The following is a 23110-nucleotide window of genomic DNA, read 5'->3' as shown; positions in this document are numbered from 1 at the left end:
AGTGAACAAGACAAGGATCAGGACTTCACAATAAGAACAGAAAGTGAGAAGAAAGAGAATATAAAAGACGGGACATGACACCAGACATGCCAAAAACACAAAGAGAGAGAAACAAATATTGTATTTCTTCTGTAACAGGGGAAATGTTGTTCTGCTCAAGGTTTCTGCTTCTAAAAATATCTCAGCGACCAAAATGTCAGCAACGATTGTTTACATAATTTGTTATTCAACCCTATTAAGAATCATACTCTTATATTTCATTATTTTATTTTTTTTACCAATATTACTATCATGCTAAAAGAACATTAACAGAATCTGTATGTAAACCTTTTAATCCCCAAATAATTTGACTAAAAGTTTATTTTTTCATGTTCATATCTCGTTTTTCATCTGTGTTTTGTTCGACACAACAAAGCAATAATATGTATCTAAACGTATATTTACGAAATCACCAAGCTTGATTCAAGTGCCTTCTTGCAATTTACACAAACTGTACACATGACCAGGAGCGAGTCTAGATTTTGTTAGTTGCTACGAAAAGCTACTAACATTTCGATGGATCCCGGTAATTTCCATCTGCTCTACATTTTACACCGACAATCGGTTCTTCTGTTTCATGAATGAGACCCAATGCATTTTTTGGGTTGAGCATTTTCTTCTTTAATGAATAAAAACAATCATTACAATATATCAATCATTCTTGACCCACAATGCATTTCTAAACTCAAGATCCAAACACGATGGTATCGTACCATGGCAGAGTGGAAACTATAATCTCAAACTGGTTGAAAAGATTGATATCTTCAACGAGGAAGAAAACATTTTGTATTTATTTTAAAAAAAGATACTTCAATAATTCCATATTTTCACTTCCAGTTTTCCTTTTAACTTCCTCATCATACAATCCAACACACAGTTTTGCCATCATGCCCGCCAACTTGACTTGAGTAAAAACAGCTGAGCTACACTTGATTAACATTTTTTCCCATTTGTATTGATTTTGACACACTTTAAAAACTTAAATAATATGTATGCTTAGTTGTATTTAAGAAGAAACAACAGTAACTATCTTTCATTAACTTGTGATTGTTTCCCTTATTTCTAGTAATGATTTGATTAAGCTTCATGAAACAGTGTCATTATTTTCAGAGTCCACTAGATGGCGTATCTGCACTATTTTCCTGTTTTAATCATCTGTTCTAATGAAACATCCTTTTTAAACTAATGGCGCCACCTATTGACCTCTAAACAACATGACTCTGTTTCGTGAAGCTTCATCAACACATCACTATTTATTTATCTGTGTTTGTGTCGAGCAGACCACAGTAACTTGCATCAATAACTCTAGACCATCGCCTAGTGGACATCAAATTATGCTTTTCTTTTAAATTGCCAAACCTGCTAGCATTACTTCCAGCTTCATGTCAAAGTGATACACTCTTTTTCTACTCACCCTCATGTCAACTAAAGGTTGAGATCATTTTCAGAGTCATCGGTTTCCTTTTAGAGTTATGGAAAAAAATGTACGTTCTTTTTCAGGTGTCTTTGTCTCTAAGAAGAAGCTTAAAACATCCAGATACTTCCAGCGTAGACAGTAGACTTTATGTACTCTGGAAACCCCTTGCGATATTCACAAGGATTACTTCCGGTTTAATTGCTTGTTATTCTTTCAATGTCTGCCACAAAAACAGATCTATTTATTCTTTTTTTAACGGAACAATTCCTCTCGACAAGGCTTCAATAGAAGAGGGAGTTATTTGGATGTTTTTAAGTGTCTTTTTGGACGAAGACAACTGAGCTTCAGATGCTACATTAAAATGAACAAACATATTTGTCTATAACTCTTAAAAGAAACAGATTACTCTGAAAACAATTCCAACACTTAGTCGACATGAGGATGAAATTCATCACTTTATCATGAATCCAATTTGTAACTGGATAATAATTTCAATAGAAAGCGAATCACAGTCAAAATTAAATCTAAAGAGAAAACAAAACGACATTTCATGATAGAAATCTTTCCAGAAGCCTTCAGGGACGTCTTCTCTAGCGAGACACCGAAGTCGCCGGCGTCGCCATGAGTTCCTCGTGAAACTGGATGCAGTTGGGGTCCCCTCGTACTCTGGGCGTCGTCGGAATCTGCACCCCGGTCAACGGATTCACGCACCAGCACTCGCCGCGCTGGCCATGCGTGGAAATGTTGCACTGGCGAGGAGTAGAAGAGGATAGGGGGAAAAAAAAAATAAAAACAAGCTGGAAAACATAATAACAAAAAAAAAGAGGGAGGGATGAAGATTCACAGTAGGACGCTGGGGCTGCCTTAATTAAGCGTTGAAATGTGGCAGCATGTGTGTGTACTTCCTGATGGCAGGGGGCCATTGGACGAGAGCGTGGGCCATGCTTTGGGTGGGACCACCGCTCACCCAATAACAGCCCATCCTCCGGTCATGCCCCCTAAACAAGCCATCCCGAGACACGCAGGCATGCATATTAACTCCCCTGCTCCGCCACGCCTTGCCTCCTCCTCACAACACACACACACACACACCCGTTCAGAAATGAGGTCGTGATTGAAGTGGACACAGTTTACGCCGTGCACACAGGGTGGTCAAGGAGGGGACGGCGGGGGGGTTAAAAGAATGAATAGCCGATGGGGGGGGGAAGAAAAGACTTTCCATTTTTTTCCTCCAATGAGAAAGAACAAAAAAAGTGACAGTTACAGTAATTACCCCGCGACGAGGAGGGAGAACACCAGAAGAAAGGAAAAAAAAGGAACTGAGTGTTGAGGAGGTACAGTGTTCCTCCCTGGGAACTGAGGACTGTGCTCCCAAACAATGCTGTTGTTTGTGACCAGTGATGAAAATTGGCTGAGTGGTTGAGAAAACCCTGCTTTAGGGAAAACCGTGGCGTCTATTCAAATCTTCTTTTCTGTTCCGCTGTCCTCGCAAGGAAACACTCGATAAGTGACCTTGTTTGTCTGATTTTCGAAAAAAGAAAAAAGGATGAGCGCCGACTCCATCGGGAGCACAGTCTGTTCTGGAGCATGACAAAAGTCTTCCCATGATGTTTGCCAAACATCTCATGTGGGACGACATGTAGCCGGGCATGTGTTGCTGTTGCCATTTGTTTTGGTGTTTGTTTATCTTCCTATTCTAATTACTATTCTATATTAGTGGCCCTTAGAGGGTTCCACAAACAGAAAAAATCCTGTTTAAATAAATAAAGCCAGAGTGCAAAAAGCTGCAATTCATAAAGTGTCCACTTGAGGCTGGCTGACTTTTGTAGTAAAGAAAAACGCCAATTTTACCATCAGCAAACAGTAACACGCAGGTAATGCCACACATACTACGACCCTTATGAAACAGCTGATGAGGTATCATGATACAGTGTCTTTATTTTGAAAGGCCACTAGATGGCTCTCTCTGTTTTATAATCCTTGGCTATGATCTACTGATTCAATGAAACCTGACGTCAATTACAAACTAAGAGTGGCATCTAGTGGTTTCAAAATGAAAACATAATTTCATAATTCATTTCAACTAATTTTTTAGAGGTAAGTGTGTCTTGAATAGAGGTTTGACTCTATTGCATCATCAGTGTCTGTTTGTACAAAACTATCTTTTCATTGAAATATTTACTTTAGAAAATGATCTTAAACTCCGCCCACTGAAGACTACTACATTTCTAGAGATGAAATCTTGTTTGTTTGACCATAACCCTGCCACTCTGCTGGGATTGGTCAAACACCAATGATTGTCAGCGCGTTTCATCAATCCAAGAAGTCTCCACCTCGAAAGGGACTCATTGTATAAACAAAGCGGGGCATGTTTACAGCTGGCTGGAGGAGGAGTGAAGCCATTATTACGCCATAATGGACTCTCGTAACCTTTATAAGTTCCAAACAAGGTCATGATGAGGAACTTTCTGAATCTTGGAGAGGAAGACTTCAACTTTTGAAACATGTGGGTGAGCCAGGAAAATTTGGTTTGGACATTTTACTATGTGCCAAAACTTTTCTTGCAAGTGTAGTACCAGACCAAAAAACAAAATACATTTCGGTGCCTCCTTTCAGTCAGTACATTTTCATACAAATCCTCATTAAAAATCCTAATTTAAGATTGCATACACTGCATGTTTGTAAAAGCTGAGTAATATCAGGTATAAATATTTATTTACAGCGCTTTTTTTAGGAGCTTTGAAGGTGTATCGTCCACGGCAGGTAACACTTTGCATTTGACTAAACAGCTGACGACACAAAGCGTTATTTTGAAAGCCGAGAAGAAATAGCGGATACTTACTAGTATCGGAAAAAACCTTAAAAATACCCATCACTAATCGTGATACTTCATCAGCTGCTTTATAAGGCCCATCAACCCAACACAATTTTATGAAGTCTATGGGATTCTGTATCTATTTTTCAACACAAATCATTCTTACAAAATTTCCTGACTTGACCTTAATCACGTCTAATCCAATTTATTCTTGAAAACTATAACTAACTCCATTGACTTAATGAAGAAGAAACAGCCTGTGAAATGAATTGTATTTTTCCCGAAGTCAACTGTAACAGTCGACACGCTGGTCCATTGAGATGCATCTCACCTGTTTGAGGTTGAAAAGTCCGTTCACGTCACAATTTGGAAACTTGAGGTTCTCCAGGTGATCTCTGTTGTCCTCCGGTGTCATCTTCGAGATCCTCTCCAGGACTTGGTCCAATTCCTGCTCACAGGCCGTCTAAAAGAGGGACGAGAGGCAGAGTTTACAGAGAACGCAGTTCTTAACTAAACTATCTATACGACTAGTTTTTAAAATAGCTCAAAGAGGAAATATGATTAAAAAAAATATTTGTATATAATATAATCCTGGATGAACAAGCAAAAATCCTTGTTGTATTAGAGGAATTTTGTATTAGTAAACAAATTTGAACTTTGTCATCCCTTGCACTTTGTTCTCTATTAGCACTTTGTTCTTGTTTTTATGAAACTATTGTCTGCCGCAAACTAAAAACCCAATTTCCCAAGGATTTCCAGAGGGATTAATAAAGTCTGTCTTTCTGATCGATGTTCTTTTTTTTGGCAATTTGTCATCCTTGCACTTTGTTCTTTACTTGCAATTTGTTCTTGTTTATTTAAAACTATTGTCTGCTGTATACTGGAAACCCATTCAATAAAGTCTATCTAATCTAATCTAAAATGAGTCTCCACACGAAATTCTTTCTAGGTTTGTTTGCATCATAGTTCAAGTTTTGGGATTCATGGGGGAGGTTTGATATTCACTCATGTTACTCATTAACCAGTACTGAGTCACTGGTCAAATGGATGAAAGCAATAAGATACAAAGGCTCAGTAATCTGATACCAGCTGCTGTGGTGTGAGTGTGTGTTGCAGTGTCGAGCCATTTCAGCCCTTGTCCCGCAATAATATCATACTTAGTCCAACATAAATGAACTCACCTCAAAATATGAGACCACGGCTGGATAACCAGAATCACGTCAATCTTAATAAAGGCTGTTCAAGCAACACTGCTTTTCCAGAGCAAATCAATCGATAAGTTCTATAAGTCCATCTACACCTTCAAGAGTAGGAAACTAACATCACGGTTAAATATTCCAAATACAAAAAATATAAAAGCTGATTTTAAGGGATTAGTCAACAAAAAATAATAAAGTCCTCCGAAATGATTTGTGAGTTTCAACATCTGCATCCAATAAAATTCACATTTCCGTCATTTCATATAAGACACTAACAAACCCAACAATTTACTGAATTAGCAAACACAATATTTGCATTTATTGGTCGAAAAATTCAACAGCAAAAAGGTCAAAGCTGTTTATTTTGAATTGCAAGAGATCCATCCAACCAACCAACCAACCATCTAACTATGTATCTGTATGCAACAAACAACTTGTAAACACCTAAATACATAAACAAAGTATAAAGTAGCGACAGGAAACATAAGAACATAAACAAAAGGTCCCAAGAAGTATTTTTGATGTTTTTGGTACATAATGATCAATTATGAAATGGTATTAAATGTATTTTACGAGGTCTCTGAGGAGAAACCTCATGGATGCCCTGAAAAAAATGTTACTTTTGTGTTTAGCTCATAAATGGTTGGTTTTGTCAATTTGTGTTGATTCTGAAACATTTAAAAAATGTTAGTTAATCGTGTTATTCATGTGTATTTTTAAATTGTATCTATTGATTAAGTTGATTGTTTTGCCGGTTATTCTTAATAGTGTTTTCCGTGTTTTATTGAACCAACACAATTGAATCACGATATATTTAATATTTGATTGTATAGTGTTTTTCAATTCAATTCAATTTTATTTAAATTGGTAAATGGCTCTTACTTTTATAGCTTTTTTTTGTGCAAAGTGCTTTACACTTTACACAAGTTAGGCATTCACCTATTCACACACACAATCACACAATGGTGGGAGTAGGCTGCGACGCAGCACGCCACCTCAACCAGCAGTCAGCAGTCACGGTAAAGTATCTTGCTCAGGTACACAAGTCCACAATCTCATGCGGTAGCTGGGGTTGAACCCACAACTCCTCAGGCCACAAGCCAACCACTCTATCTGAGCAATGATGATGTGGTTAGGTCCTTGGCAGAGGTATGCCCTGTTTCAGTGTGTATCCCTATTATGTTATCTTTTGTTTTTGTGTTTTTAATCAACGTTGTTCTGGTTAAATTTTGATTTATTCTATTACGTTGGTTCAATCTCAAACTTGAAAAACTGGGTCAAGCCTCGACTAAAGAAAAATGACATTTCTTCTTATATGGATGGTGCTTTTTTCGATTTATTTTAAAAGCTTCTGGCTCAGCTCTTTTTTCACATATACTTAAATTGCCTATAGACAATATTGTCTATTGTCTAACCATATAATTGCTATAAAGCAACTTTTTGCATCGGTAATAATTCATTGATGTATCAAGAGATATCTTGTGTAATTGATTAGAAAGGGAAGTTTATTTGTTTATTACTGATTGAACTATTACTGTGAATGACATAAGCGGATCTGTTTGTTCCTCTCACGGACCAAAGTCCACATCTCGTGTAACCTTTTAGCCCACGCCGTGGATCGTTAACAGCAGCGACAAAAGAAAACAGCTGTGACAGCGAAGCCACGTATGACGCCCGGCGCACACATGTGACCACCCACACGGAGGCGCTTCCACGGCCGCCCTCTTTTGTTGCGTTCAATGAACTGCCTTGATTGTTTTTCAATTTGCTGGACAACATTTTTCTCTCCTGCATTTTTTTTTTTGTTTTGTTTGTGCGGTACGTGGAGCAAGTGGAGGAGAAAATGAGCGCATGCATACGATTGTTTTTGCCAAACTGTGACACAAACTCCTGGGGCCCGCCGCTCATTTGCATGAAGCTGACGGGATATCTGTGCTTGAACGCCTTCCCACTAAGGGTTTTCCAGGAACTGTTGATATTTTTTTGTCTAGCTTTTTTGTTTTTTTTCTGAGACAGCAGAGGGGAAAGCGGGCCTGTGTTTAACTTTTGGCATGTGTTCCACTGCGAGAACAAAAGAATATTATACAATTTAATCCCTCAGTTGAATTCATTTTTTTGGTTCCCTTTTCTGTCGGTGGCCGTTTCTGAGTCATTTGTAAATAAAAAACAACGATTTCAAGTCACTTTGTGAATGTTTTATCTTGAACTATGGTGTCAGTGAAAAAACCGACCTGAGACGGTTTCTGAATCCGAGGGTCTTTCGGTTCGTTGGCCTTCATCTTGGTTCTGCCTACATTCAAATGCTGTCTCCGGGCGAACTCGTACCAGAGCCAGGCGTCTGCGGTCGGTCGCTTCGTCATCGGATCCTCCGTTCCATGTCCTTCTGCAACATTAGAGACCACAACAACGAATAAATCCAACTTATTGCACAATATCGGATCGGTTTTTTGGTCGATTTTTGTTTTTCAAAATAAAGAGTTTTAATAATTGTATTGTCAGTCAAAGGTTTAGACAGGAAATTGAAAAGTGGAAAGATGAGATGGAGATCAACTTTGTTCTGCTTACATTTACTTTTCCGAACAATACACTGGTTTGGAAAAGAGGGTCAGACGAGACAAAACAGTTTCTTGAGACTTGAATTAATCCAAACAATCGTTCCTCTGAGTAAGAAAATCATTCAACAACAGTCAATTTCCCGCGATCAGTCAGTATCAACGTACACTGATCGTATATACTCACTATATACATATACATTTGCTCACAAAATATCAGTATTTTGATTTCAGTCCAGGCCCTTAAAAGGTCTAAGTATGATCGCCTTACTCGATGAGCCTCTGATAGCTATCTAACATTTTTTTAATTTTTGGATTCATTTCAACATATAAGAACACTCATATAAGAACAACATTAGTTTTAGGCCTTTTTTCTCCGCTTTTTTCTTTGTATTTTGAAATAATATTTTCAATGTATTATCATTATTATCATTTTTTGGAATCTGTGGCCGAAAAATTATGCTAGCACTATTTTAAGTCTATGCAAACATGTTAAAGGAACGATAAGATATTTTAAACTAAACTAAATTGTCTTTGCATTTTTAATAAACTGCTTTGAATTTTGAAGTAGTTTTAAATAATGTTTTCAATGTATAATTATTATATGTTTTTCTTACAACACAGTATATAATGTGGCCCCTTAGAAAATGAAATTGCCAACCACTGGTCTAGAGCAGTAATAGCAGCAATAGAAACACTATTATTATCAGTAGCGTCTGTACTATTGCAGTAGTCAGTAGTAGTGTATATCGACCATGTAATGTGTCTTACAGGAAAAATAATTTTGAGAAAAACATCTTTATCTCGATAATGTGTCTTCATTAAGTCCAACTTCTGTCTCTTAAATCATCTCAAGACAGATTCCACTCGCTATGCATCCTCATTTCCACAATTTTTTTTGCCTGAAACATTTTCCCCAAAACTTCCAATAAGTCAGGAATAACCTCATCAGCAAAATCCGGTTCTACTGGCACAATTCCTGAAGCAGCCACAAGCTCGTTCTCTGGGAATGACAGTCCAACTGCTGTCAGCATGACAACTACAAGTGTTTTGTTTTGTGTTGAGCTGAAGAATCGATTAAAATCCCAACCTGGGTAAACTTTCCCCGAAGATTCTCTGGGACTTACAGGAATTTCTGGTTGAATCATTCAGAGACGGATGTAGACTAGTGAGAAAAGGAACCACAACTACGGCGACACACTGTAATTGTTTCTACTGTCTTTAAATTCATGAGATACATTTGGGCTTAAAATGAACTGATCCAGAGTAAGACTGATTTTTTTCCGCAAATACCAAAAACGGTCATGCATTAAATACTCCCTTATTATTAGTTATATTAGCGTGAATATACTCATTTTCTTCGTCTCATTCCACAGAATGTTTTTAATTAAACTCTGTGGCTCAAATACTAATCAAGTTACAGCCTTTCAAAAGTTTCAAGTCCTTCAATGTTTTTTTTACCTTCTTTTAGCACCTAGCAGTAGTGATGGTCTGATGAAGCTTCATGAAGCAGTGTCATTATTTTCAGAGTCCACTAGAGGGCGGTCTCTACACTTATTTGAATGAAAGATCATTTTTAAACTGATGGCGCCACCTACTGACCTCTAAACAACATGACACTGTTTCATGAAGCTTCATCAGCACATCACTACTTTTCAGTTTCCATATGATTTTTTGGAGTCTGTGGTCGAAAAAGTATGCTAGCACCGTTTTAAGTTCATGTAAACATCTTAAAGGAACATTAGATATTTAAAACTAAACTAAATTGCTTTTGCATTTTTAATAAACAGTTAAAAATTGTATTATCTTATAAAAATCCCTGGCCAACGTCGGTTTATCAAGGCAACACAGATTCATCTATCACATGACATATCGCCTTTTTTACTTTGGTCCCCTAGCGTCTCTTTCTAATGCTACAACTGGCCTTTAGCGATGCATCCTTACGCCATAGTGACCACTGCGGTTTGTTCCTTACAGGATGGATGCATGGATGGATGAATGGATCGCCGATTAAGTGTAAGATGCGGCTGCATCGGTAGATTGCATCGGATTTAATTTGTGGGCAAATTCACGATGCATTGCTCTAGCGTTTTTTGGATTGGCAAATTCATTGGTAACATCCATTTCCAAGGCACTCTAAATGCACCACAACATCACCATGCATTGAGGCTAAACTGGAACATTTCAACCCATGACTAAGTGTATCCCATGATCACATTTAAAATCCAGTTCTCTTGTAATTAAGTATATTGTGAGTAACTTGTTTCTGAATCGCATCATATCATGAAGAAGAGAAGATTTGTATTTCATCATATCGTCATTTAATTTCAGTGTATTGTATGGTAACGTTGGCAGAGTATCAAGATGCGTATCGATTCAGCCACAGTGATGGAGACATACATCCCTGCAGGAGGCTCTTGAGAGCTTTTTTGGGTCTGACCAATGATAATGAACCGACTTTTGCTTCTGAATCCAGCAACTCTTTGACTGGGTTTGATCACAAAACTCTCATGATAGAAGTAAAATAGAAGGCACTTTGAACTAGTGATGGTTTGATGAGGCTTCATGAAACAGTGTCATTATCTTCATAGTCCACTAGATGGCGTCTCTGCACTGTTTTCCTTTCCTTTGAACAACTGTTCAAATGAAACATCATTTTTAAACTGATGGCGTCACCTACTGACGTCAAAACAACATGACACTGTTTCATGAAGCTTCATCAGACCTTCACTACTTTACATGTGTTTCAATCAGTTTGTTTCGAGCAGGTACGATGCTAAGAAAAACTCCCCAAAAACGTTTACAGTTTCAAGTTATTTGACTTGGTGAGTCACTTTCCGTGGTTGTGCTTTCGAGATGTGGGTTTTGAGTCTTCAGCAAACTGTATAGTTATGTCGGAATCACATTCTAAAACTCACAAAAACTGGTGAGAAAAATCCTAGACAGTCATAACATAAGATAAATATTGATCGTTTCAATGAGAATTACCCGTGAATAAGTAAGTATCGTGAATGTCACCGGAGTGATTTACTGTCAACACGTTCTCAAGCTCAAACCACCCGAGGCAACTCGCGAGCGTAATTACTGCTGTGAAGTTCGTACATATGGTTGTAAATCAAACACGCCATCATCGAAAACGGCCCCTTTTCGTGCATCTTTACGTTACACAATCCATTTCCACGGTGAGGCTGAGCTGAATCTCCCGACCTCATCCAGCGTGACTTCCTTCGGTTTGTCCGAACAAGTTCAGCGTCTAATAATTGCATCAATTATTCGAGACATGGTTTCTGCCAGTGAGATGTCAGCGCTTGATTAATCCTCAGCGCCGGGGATGTTTCGAGGACACCACGTTTACCTACGCATCTCAATAAAAAACCAAATCAGACCCTAAAAGAAGACTTTTTTATTTACAACTCTTGGCTTGGAGTTTGAGGAATCTGACAGGATTCTTGAGTTCCTGCGGCTGCAACTTTGACTCGATGTGCTGGCAGAGTTTTCTCAGATAAAACGGCTCATAAAGCCAGTGTGAACTATTTACGACTTTTCGCTGATACACCTTTTGCTGCTAGTGTTGTGCCTTAATATCTTGACCTGAAGGGTTCTTGATTTCACTCCCGTTGCTATGAGTTACGGTGACTAATAAGCCGAGGGAGTCAGGAGCTGTCAGCGAAGTGGGATCAGATAACAAGAGGGAGTTGGCTCTTTTCAACCGCAAACCACTTGTAGTTAAAATTGATATCGAGTCTCTGCTAACTGGACGGCAAAAACATCAAAATACATTCCATTACTTTTCTTGACTCGTATTTATTTTCCTAAATTATACATTTAGACTTGTTAAACTGAGGTTAACAGTTAAAGATTTAAAGTGTTTCTTCTATATTTTGTCATTAGGTAACAGCCGTGGTTCTAAACCAGAGACCAAAGTTTAATATGAATCAAACAAAAAGTATTTTCCCAAAAGAAAAAATACTCAGCATGTTGATAAATAAATGGAAAAAAACAATGCCGGAAATGCAAATAAAATAATAAAAATATATATATTTTCCTTTTATTCTTGCTAAAGATAAAAGCTCAGTGTTTTTTCTGTATTTATTTTAATTTTATTTTTGCTTTAAAAATGATTTTGCTGTTAACAGCTGTGGTCCAAAACCAGGGATCACAATTTAAAAGGATTTAACAAAATGTGTTGTTTCCCAAAAGCAACATTGCTGGCAATTAAAAAAATAGAAAACAAAAATAAAAAATAACAATCAACTTTTTTCTTTTAATATTCAAAACATAATTATTACTTTTTTCTTTCCATTTTTTTTTCTGTTTAATCTTAATCTATGGATTAAAATCTCTTTTTTTTCTTCATTATAATTATATAACAGCCTTTACGCTAAACCAAAAGTTAATTATTTGGAATTTGTAAAGAATAATAATGAAAAAATAAATAACATTACAAATATGTTTTAAATTCTGACAAAAAAAACACAAAACTCAACTCTGAGTTCAAAACTATTTTCTACAGTTTCAAAATATTGTTATTCTTTTTGAAAGACTAAATTTCAAATTGAGACGAAGGTCATTCAGAGAAACTGGGATGTTTGCATGTATTCTTTCTTTCTTCTGTTGCTTTTTTAAAAACTTTTCTTTTGCTTTGATAATTACTAAATGTATAAACATTTTTTAAATTATTATTCTAAAAGAATAACACACTTTACTTTGAGTTCAAAACTAATTTCTATGGATTGAAATTCCATAATGTGTTCGATTTTTTTGCATGTTTTCGCTGATTGTCATGAATTGCATCCGATAGGTTACTCCATTTTCATAAAAAACTAAGGTCAGAGGTCAAACTTCAGATTATTCTAAATAAAAGAAGATACCTAACAATATGAGGATCAACCAAAGTTCCGGAAAATGTAATCTCCATTTGTATATAAAATATCACAGACTACTTCCAAGTTAATATTGATGATGACATCTTAACATTTTTTATCTTGAGGTACAAGAGTTATGATTTGGGGGTTGTATAAGTTAAAAGATATGACAAAAGTGATCAACAAATGAAGGATAAAAACACAAAGAGATGATCTGTCGACGTGTCAATACTTTTTGGACTTTGATTCCTGCTGGATGAAACACGACATGAAGATTTATGTGATCTTCTCCAATATTTTGATTAAATAGACAAGTTATCCACGCAATGTTTTTTTTAGCCAGGACGAAAAAACAAATCCAAAGCCAACAGCTGTCAACCAAAATTCTGTGTTGTTGAGTATCTTCTCAGGCACCATAGAAACTCTACCTGCCCAGAGCTGTTCCAGGGTTCGGATCTTGCAATGCTTTCACGGTTCCCTCATGGCACACATTGAGTAATGTCTGTGCAGAGTGGCGTAGCATGAATGTTATCGTATACAGAGGAGCTATGTGTCCCAAAAAAAAAAAAAAAAAAAAAAACTTCAATGCATTTCATGTCCAAAAAAAAAAGAAAGAAAAAACCTACAGTACTTCAAAACATTTATCAGTGTAAATGGTTCCTCTCAAGACTCCACCACTTCAAACACTCTACAGCTGGCAAATGGACAAAAAAGAGGGTCTGAATAATAAAGGAGGTTTTGTCCCGGCAGAGATCCCTGTCAAACCTTTTACGGTTAGTGAGTTCTTTCAAGCCTTCATGTTCCTTTTTGCTTCCATGTGGCCGAGTGTGTCATCCTAACCAAATGAATCTGCCTTTGTAGTTTGAGAAGGAAACTGTTGCCAGTTGCTGCTTCTAAAGTGTGTGTCAGACTTAAAAGAGAGACACTGCAGGGTCAAGGTGATTTTCTTTTTTTTTTTTTCTTTTTTTTTTAAACTTCACAGTCATGTCGAGTTGAATTTCAGATGAATATAGAGCGCAGGGGTTGTTGAGAATCACCCCTTAAATCAACCCAGATCTCGACTCTGTGACTCCGAGTCCTGCACCGACAGGATCAGTCCAACATTGTTTGTAATGAGGGTTTTATTACACGTTTTTTGTTGCTTTCCATGAATGAGCTTCTGGCGACATCGACTCAATCTTTTACAGATCCATAGTGTTGATGATCATATAACCCCTGGCGTATAAGAACTTTATATTCCACGCTTGAGTGAAACTTGACTACTTTTGATGGAGCTTATGAAAAGGAGATTGAAAATAGACATAGACAGAAAAAAAAAAATATATATATATATATATATATAGTTTAAATGGATTCAAAACACATGTTTATTTATGTAGCTATAGGAAAATAAATATGCAAGGAAATGTGTACATAAATAAAGAAATGTGATTTCCCCAAACTCTATTTCCTGGTATAATACCTATAAGAATGTATTTTCTACATTTTCCTTCCTTATGTAATCCATAGGAAGAAAACAAGTAGGAAAAAATAAAGGAGGAAATACATGAGGAGGGAATAGACAAGGAGGAAGTTAACGGGAAGAGATAAGACTAGGAAAAAATACATTAGGACAGAAAAGGGAAGGAGGAAATGCAAGAAGAGGTATTATACAAAGAGGAAATACAAGAGGAAAGAAGAAATAAGGAAGAAATAAAGAGTTGGAAATAGACGAGGATTAAATACAAAAGGAAAGAATAAACACGAAAGAATTTTAAGAAGAGGAAATACACGAAGAGGAAATACAAGAGGAAATAACAAACAAGGAAGAAATACAGGAAGAGGAAATAGACGAGTATGAAATACAAGAGAAAAGGATAAACAAGGAAGAAATACAGGAAGAGGGAATAGACGAGTAGGAAATACAAGAGAAAAAAATAAACAAAGGAGGAAATAGACGAGTTGGAAATACAAGAGGAAAAAATAAATACGGAAGAAATACAAGAAGAGTAAAAAGACGAGTAGGAAATACAAGAAAAAAATAAATAAACAAGGAAATAGTACAAGAAGAGGAAGTGGACAATCAGGAAATACAAGAGGAAAGAATGAACAAGGAAGAAATACAGGAAGAGGAAATAGACAAGTATGAAATACAAGAGAAAAGAATAAACAAGGAAGAAATACAGGAAGAGGAAATGGACGAGTAGGAAATTCAAGAGGAAAGAATAAACAAGGAAGAAATACAGAAAGAGGAAATAGACGAGTAGGAAATTCAAGAGGAAAGAATAAACAATGAAGAAATACAGGAAGAGGGAATAGACGAGTAGGAAATACAAGAGAAAAGAATAAACAATGAAGAAATACAGGAAGAGGGAATAGACGAGTAGGAAATACAAGAGGAAAGAATAAACAAGGAAGAAACACAGGAAGAGGAAATAGACGAGTAGGAAATACAAGAAAAAAACAAAAAAAACAAGGAAATAGTACAAGAAGAGGAAGTAGACAATAAGGAAATACAAGAGGAAAGAATGAACAAGGAAGAAATACAAAAAGAAGAACGAGCAGGAAATACGAAAGAATAAACAAAAATAAATAAAGATAAAATATACTTTTATATCAGTAGACTATTATGATGGATCCAATGTCAGAGCCAACAAATGTCTAAACGGCAGCTGACAGAGCGCTTAAGCACACAAACAAGATATACATTTAGGTTTGGGCTTATCAAGCATTCCGCCGCTCGTGCAGCACGAACAACTCATCATAACTTCCTTCCAACAACACTGCAAATGTGGAAAAGTGCAATTCCACTCTGATTGTTGGACACTTCGCTGACAGATGACCCACACCTGCTTCGGAATCTGGAGCGAGGGTGAATTAATATCTTGGTTCCTAAAACAGTTGGAATGGAAAAGAGGGAAGAAACCATCGGGATCCGTTCAAACTCCTGCGCTACATCTGCGCGTCCAGATTGAAACGTTTAGAGTTTCCCCCAGATACATAATAATTGTATTAACTTTTCAAGTGGAAACACGGAGGATGTCCTGCATCTAGTATCGCGAGTTTTCCTGGAAAGATACACATTATAGTTTGGAATATATGCTGTTATTCATCAGCAGCGGAGGAGGATAAAAACAGCTTCTGAAGGACTAGGAAAGGTAAGGATTTAAAGAGACACACAAGAGACTTAATGCTGGAAGTTTTACATCAGAACCGAATATGCAAAGATATTTGTTAAACCCTCTATACCATCTACCGTGAACAGTTGTGGGGCTTATATTTTTGGGATTGTGTTATTTTGATTGTTGTGATCCCATTTTTGGAAATTTCCGTTTGCCTTTCAAGGTCAACGTGGTGGAAAAGACACTGTAGTTCAATGGAATAAGTGTTGGTTCTGTCAGACATAGACACTATTACATGTCAAACTAAAATGACCTAAATAGATGCTTCCACTGTGTGGTGGGGAAAAATATGAACAGACTATTGAAAAAAGTGAAATAAATTCATTTAATTCACTTTCTAGAGGACTTCTTTACGTAATTTAAAGAAAACAATATCGTCTGCTTGACCACCAATCAAATTGGAATAATACATTCAATTTCAGTCACAGACTTAAATCACGTCTTCAAATCCAACCTGAGTTGCAAACCTTTTTCGTAATTAAAATGTAATCTTAACAAGCATCACAAACCTTGAAGTATACAGTGTGTTTTCTTGAATACAATTTTCAAGTTTCGTTCTGTAAGTACCTAAGTAAGTAATATTACGAAAGAGATACATAACATGTTACATGTTAATGAATATGTTACTTTACGAAATGTAATAGTAGGTACGGAGAAAGTTTCTTCTCATCTAATACTATAGTGGTCCCTCTTTTATCATGGGGGATATGTTTTGAAAAAACCCCACAATAGACGAAATCAACAAGGTAATCAGCTTTATTTCTTACCATTATTAAAGATGTTTTAAGGCCGTAAACCCCTAACCACACACTTTTATACACTTTTCTCAGTCAGATATTCACATTTTCTCACAGTTCTCTCTTATTTAAACACTCTCAAAGTTCAAACTTTCACAGATAAAAATAAAACAAGTACAATATTAGTAAATTAATTATGTTACCTTGACCTGCCTTTCTGGCGTCTTGACCGTAGTTAGACTCGCTGGTTTTCAAAAACAGTTCCCCAAACTTAGCTCATTCCTAGGCGTTGGTAACTCTAACATCCGGATAGTTTTATATGAAACTGGTCACAGGAGTCTTCTGGGGAATAACAACTTCTTTCTTTTGGCTTGACTGGTTTATTTTGGAAGCAGGACCACCAGACTTCTCGAATACACGAACACATGCAGCTGCTTCGCTCGCCTCCTCACAATCACGACAGACGCACACGCACTTCGTCGCATCCACAACTCACAATACTACCTTATTAAGGAGGAACACTGGCTGGTAACACTTAGCTAATCAGGACCCAGAACACAATGCACGTTAATACTGTACGCTGTAAAAAAAAATAAAAAAAATAAAAAATTACAACAAAAAAAAAGGAAAATTACACTTAAAAAAAATCCACGAAACAGTGAGACCGCGATATAGTGAGGGACCACTTTACTGGTAATAATAACGTTTATTGATATTTATCAGTAAAATTCAAAGACCAAGCCTAATTATTTTGACATCAAAATATAGGATTTTTTTGTTCAATTTTGGCACCGTATTCCTCAGGGTACAGTGACCTCTGATCTAGAGGTTCGTTGATGACACTAAGCTGTTAGTCGTTGTAAGTTGTAAGTGGTCTTCAGACCATCTGGTAAGATATCAATATATATACTGGTTCCTCAGACCATCTACTAAGATATCAAGATAAATACTGGTTCCTCAGACCATCTAGTAAGATATCAAGATATATACTGGTTCTTCAGACCATATAGCAAGATATCAAGATATATACTGGTTCTTCAGACCATCTAGCAAGATATCAAGAAATATACTGGTTCTTCAGACCATCTAGCAAGATATATGCTGGTTCCTAAACAAATCTTGCAAGATATCAAGATATATACCAGTTGTCCATGAAGGTTATCATACGTCCAGGTCATGCCCTTCCAAGAGGTTTAAAAACGAGTCAATTGAACTGTGTAGAGTTTCTAGGAAGATGTTTTGATGATCATCCAAGCAACTTCTTCTTTTCAACTTCTTCTTTTTGGAAATGTGCGAAACGTTTTCCTAGACACTCTACATATATAATGGTTCCTCAGACCATCTATCAAGATATATACTGGTTCTCTAAGACCATCTATCAAGATGTATATCAGTTTCTTAGGACCATCTAGCAAAACAGCGATACATTTGACTGGTACCTCAGAACATCTAGTAAGATATCAGGATATAAAATGGTTCTTCGGACCATCCAGTAAAATATTTCCCTTATTTTTTAACAACTGTTCTAATGGAACATCACATTTTTAAACAGATGGCGCCACCTACTGACCTCTAAACACCATGACACTGCTTCATGAAGCTTCATCAGTCCATCACTACTCAGGCCATCCATCAAGATATCAAGATATATACAGAGCATTTATATCCAGACAGATATCAATATATAGACTGTGACCTAGAGAACATCTAGCAAGATATAAACTGGTTCTACAGAAGAACGAAAGAAGTCTTTTGGAGGAAAGGTAAAACTTAACACTCCAGTCTTGCTTTTAAACCCCTTTCCGTCAAAATGGAGTTACCTTCATGTCGATTTTCCGTCTTAAAAGGTCCCAATGAAACTAAAGTTACTTTTCATATGGCCGTGGACCAGTGTAAGGAAAAGCAACTATCAGAATGAAACAGTTGAACATGTGCTCAAGTAAAGTGTGTGTTGGTCTATTAAACAGATGAAATACCGATGATATGAAAATAAGTCACTTTGGTTATTGGTAGGATCAAATGTGTCGTGAGGCCCTAAAAATAATGAAAGCAAAAACGTGCTAACAGCATGCTAACTTGGGTGGCTAAGTATCCTCCCTGCCATCTGAACTAAGAATCACACTTAATCTCCAGAAAACGCTTTGTTCTCTTTCATGTGTGCGGCAGTCGGGTTATTTGAAAGTGAAAATGCGTGCCTCGAAAAAACACAGGAAACCAGTTGAAAAATTCAGATTTCAATGGCTACAGAGCAGACAGATGTGGGCTCCTGACAGCCAGCAGTCATGGCCCTACAGCCAAGCAAAACACATTGAAACCAGGGGCAAACCGCAGCCTCGACTGATGCTCATTTTCAGCTTTCCTTTATGTGTTCTTACTGGTTTTAACACTGGCGACGGTAAATCACAGTCCAGCGCGCGGACAAGTCCATCACACTTAGCTAAAGTTACAGAAACGAGAGTTGGGTTTGTTTTCACTACCCTTGCGTACCAAAAACCATTAAGTCTGTGGTTCCCGAATCCTTTTAGAGTCACACTGCCAGAACTCAACTCTGTCGTTTATCATGCGAACCTTTTCAGAGCAATTAATACAAACCTGTCTAAGTCCTTGTGAGACCAGAATCCACCTGTGCCTTTAATGAAGTCCTTAAGTGAGAAGCAGGCATCAAAGATGCACTGAAGATATTTGGGTTACAGTTTTGTAAGGGGGTCACTGGAGGGATACTGCTTGTTTGCGCTCACAGATGTGGTACCGCCACTGCCTGCCAAACACATTGCACACGTCAACATTCATTTTCAGAAATCAATAGTGACCCTTTGTCCTTAATCACTCTAATGTGGGAGAGGAACTCTTGACGTTTGTGTGTCCCGCGGGAGTTCTGGGTTATTTGTTTTGGGTTTTCTGATGCAAAAATGTGGAGTTTTTTCGAGACATAAAAGTGAAGACGTGCGGTGATTTCATAGAGAGTAAAGTGAAAGAGCCTAATGGATATAGCATCCAAACACGATGACACGTCTGAAGGAGCCGGCTGAGTGATGCTGGTAGCTGTATCTGTGGGAACCACTTAACCAAGCGCAGGTAGGATTACGCTGCCAAAACAACACGTGACCCAGTACGGGACCAGTGAAATGTCAAACTTGTGTTTTTATTCAATCATTTTTCGACATATTCTTGGTTTCAGTGAGAGGCTGTGTTGCTGATTTAGGCAGGTTCTTGGTCTATTCTATGTGTGATGTTGAGTGTTAGCCTGCTATGCAACAATTTCAAACTTAACATAACCAACAACTAATATTTGTCCCATTTTCTTTTGTTAAATATTTACATTATGTAGCTATGAACATGGCGATGCTACCTATCAAAGTCATCAGCTTTAGCCTTTGATCTTATCAGCACAAATTTCATGTCTGATTTTATTTTGAAACTTGGTTTGTTTTGACTTTGTGAGTTCCACGGCGCCTGTAGCTGGAGCTTAAATTCACCTCTCCGGCAGCAACAGGCGCCAGATTATAATCATCACTCGCATGCATGTACCTTCTCTACACTCTCCTCATGGATTACAGTTTTTGCTTGCTTTTAGGTGTTTTTGTCCTCGTTGTGTCGGAGCCTACTTTTTCTCATTTTATCCAGTGTTTGTGACTTTTCTCATCAACACTCTCTTTTTTGGATTCTTTCTATTTTTGTTGTTTAGTTGTGCATCTGCACTTGGGTCCAGCTCTAGTCAAATCCTCACATCAAAGTAAGAATTTAATGAAAACAAGATCTATATTTCATTCAAATCTTATCTTAGAGCACTAAGACAATGTTGAAATTTATAATTTGTCATCAGACGGCAGCAGTTAGAAGCCATACAAGTGATTCCTTCAGAAGCTCCAAGATTCAACAAAACCAACAATCAATGAATATTTGATCAAAATACATTCAAAACTTTTTGAGATTTCCCTAAAAAAGATAATTACAGACACATAAACAGACCTCCTTGGCAGATGTACTACAAATCTATAAAATAAATTTCGCTTGAGTTTATTTATGAGGTTTGAACCAGTTACATGTTTTAAACTTAAATTTACTGAACTCTTTAAACTACACATTGTTTACAATTGGAGCTTTTGCGTTGTTGCGTGGCATGTATCGGTCATTGTAATCAGACGGTTGTAATACACTGTAATATAAGTCTTTATAATAGTGATTCTTCATGAAACAGTGTCGTGTTGTTTAGAGGTCAGTAGGTGGCGCCATCAGTTTAAAAATGATGTTTCATTAGAACAGTTGTTCAAACCAAAGGAAAATATTGCAGAGACCGCCATCTAGTGGACATTGACAATAATGACACTGTTTCATGAAGCAAATTTGATAGGTTTTAAACCCAGGCCAAAAAGTAGACTAAACATGCAGGCAAACACGAGGCATTTGATACCGGGCTGCACATAAAGAGAAAATAAATTATTTTATTTCTGATATACTGATAAGTACCATTTGGAATTTTCACATTTTTATTTAAAAAAAAAAGAAGAAATTATTATTGAAAATGAAAACCTAATGCATACATAATGAAGTAACATATTGACATGTTGTTTTGGCCGAGTTGACTCAAATATACTGTAAGTATCGAAAATGAGAAACTCTATATGGGACCATCGTGTTGTTCCTGCTGATTCAGCTGAGAATAAGTGATGGCTCTGATGAAGCTTCATGAAGCAGTGTCATTATTTTCAGAGTCCACTAGATGGCGTCTCTGCACTATTTTCCTTTGTTTTGAACAACTGTTCAAACGAAACATCATTTTTAAACTGATAGCGCCATCTACTGACCTCTAAACAACATGACACTGTTTCATGAAGCTTCATCAAATCATCACCAGCGAGAAGTGTTGATAGACTTAACATTTGGTTTAGCAGGTCGTGCCATTTCAATCTTAAGGCCGGTCTATGACAATAATGCGGCTATTTCGAACCGGAACACTAGCTATCTAGAAAAATAAATAAAAGCAAAACTTTGGAATCCTTAAACCCAAATTTCTTCAGCGTACGACAAAAAAAGAAGGTGTTTTCTTCTCTATAGGTCGCTTGTGTTGAAGTTTCAAAGTACATGAACAATCTCCCAAGAAATCAATATCTGTCGACTTGAAAGCAAACAAACTGATCTGCAAACAGATCAATGCCGCAGGAAGGTCTCTCAGGTCGTGTCTATCGGTATCTAAACGATCACCTTAAGTCATGAAGAATTAGAAGAAAGGAAAATAGGACGCTTTACAATTTTCAAAATACATGTTTGTTTTTTTTTGTCTCACCGTTCGCAGCCTGAGGACCGTCCACGTCGTCCACCTTCGGTCCGCACCGTCCGAAGCCGTGGATGAGCTGCTGCAGCGGGAACTCCTCTCCCATGCTGGGGTGGCACCTGAGGCTCCCGGCGCACCGGGGCGTGTAGACCCCGCACGGTTCCCCCTCGGTCCGGGCGCAGACCGGACAGCAGCCGCAGCCCGGCTCCCTCACGATCTCGCCGCACTCCGTGGTGACCTGGGCGCACTCGGCCAGACGCTCGGCCGTGCAGCTCGGACACCGGAAGATCATGTCCCCGAGCAAAAGTCCTGGTAGGAGTAAATAGGCAAACAAAAAGCCACAGGTGATAAAGGAGGTCATTTTAATGCCTCATTAGTTAATTGGAGACCAGTGGGACTCCGGGTGAACTCTGGAACAACCCCTGAGAGAATCCTCCAACAGGAGCCCTGGGTAAACAGACAGGGTCCTATCTCCGCTCGGATTTCTGCCTCCCTTGTACGAGCTGAAGGGAATCAATGGCTCACACGTACTTCACCAGAGAGTCATCTTTAAAATACGCCATTTTATTCTTCAAAATTGTTACATTTTTGTCTTTTCTGCCACTTAATCATAGTCAATGAGGTGCACCAATAAAATGCAACGAATGGGAGCCACACTTATTGAGTCATCCTGCACTTTAACCTGTGACTCGTCACTTTTAATTGACTCGAATTTACTGCTTAGTAATGACAGCATTCCTGCTCTTAGATGAACAGGAAGTCATTCCTGAAATCTGACTCGATAGTCCAAGAATATCTTTGGGTTTGTTCACCCCACTTATTTTCTACTCACCCTCATGTCGACTTAAGGTTGGGATTATTTTCAGAATAGCCTGCTCTAGACAAAAATGTTTGTTCATTTTAATGTAGTGTCAGGAGCTCAGTTGTTCTTATCTTCATCTACGTCCAAAAAGTTAAAAACATCCAAATAATATTTTTACTCTTTCTATTGGCTTTGTCGGCCCCTTACAATAGTAACAGCATTAGTTGTGGCCCTTTGGAAATTGTTACTAT

General features: G+C 37.5%; 1 protein-coding gene across 1 annotated transcript; it reads right to left on the bottom strand.

Annotated features, from left to right (window-relative positions):
• Positions 1-656: 656 nt before the first annotated feature.
• LOC148068193 (insulin-like growth factor-binding protein 2-A) lies at positions 657-23042 on the bottom strand. The gene is made up of 4 exons (XM_087804201.1): positions 22070-23042; positions 7702-7853; positions 4603-4734; positions 657-2205 (listed from the first exon to the last, which is right to left on the bottom strand). The coding sequence occupies exons 1-4, from the start codon at positions 22416-22418 to the stop codon at positions 2047-2049; spliced, it is 792 nt and encodes a 263-aa protein (XP_087660327.1). The 5' UTR covers positions 22419-23042; the 3' UTR covers positions 657-2046.
• Positions 23043-23110: the final 68 nt, after the last annotated feature.

Source organism: Callionymus lyra, chromosome 12 (genome assembly GCF_982586985.1).
Source record: "Callionymus lyra chromosome 12, fCalLyr1.hap1.1, whole genome shotgun sequence".
Classification (NCBI taxonomy): Eukaryota; Metazoa; Chordata; class Actinopteri; order Syngnathiformes; family Callionymidae; genus Callionymus; species Callionymus lyra.
The sequence above is the reverse complement of the archived record's forward strand: the minus strand, read 5'-3'. Positions and strand labels throughout refer to the sequence as shown.

What these genes read in the sequence shown, in the direction of transcription:
- LOC148068193 (XM_087804201.1), bottom strand. Translation starts at nt 22,418, where the DNA reads ATGACCTCCTTTATCACCTGTGGCTTTTTGTTTGCCTATTTACTCCTA. An exon ending in CGGTCCTCAGGCTGCGAACG is followed by an intron (nt 7,854 to 22,069) that starts GTGAGACAAAAA and finishes CTAATGTTGCAG; the next exon opens with AAGGACATGGAACGGAGGAT. An exon ending in GACTTTTCAACCTCAAACAG is followed by an intron (nt 2,206 to 4,602) that starts GTGAGATGCATC and finishes ACTCCTCGCCAG; the next exon opens with TGCAACATTTCCACGCATGG.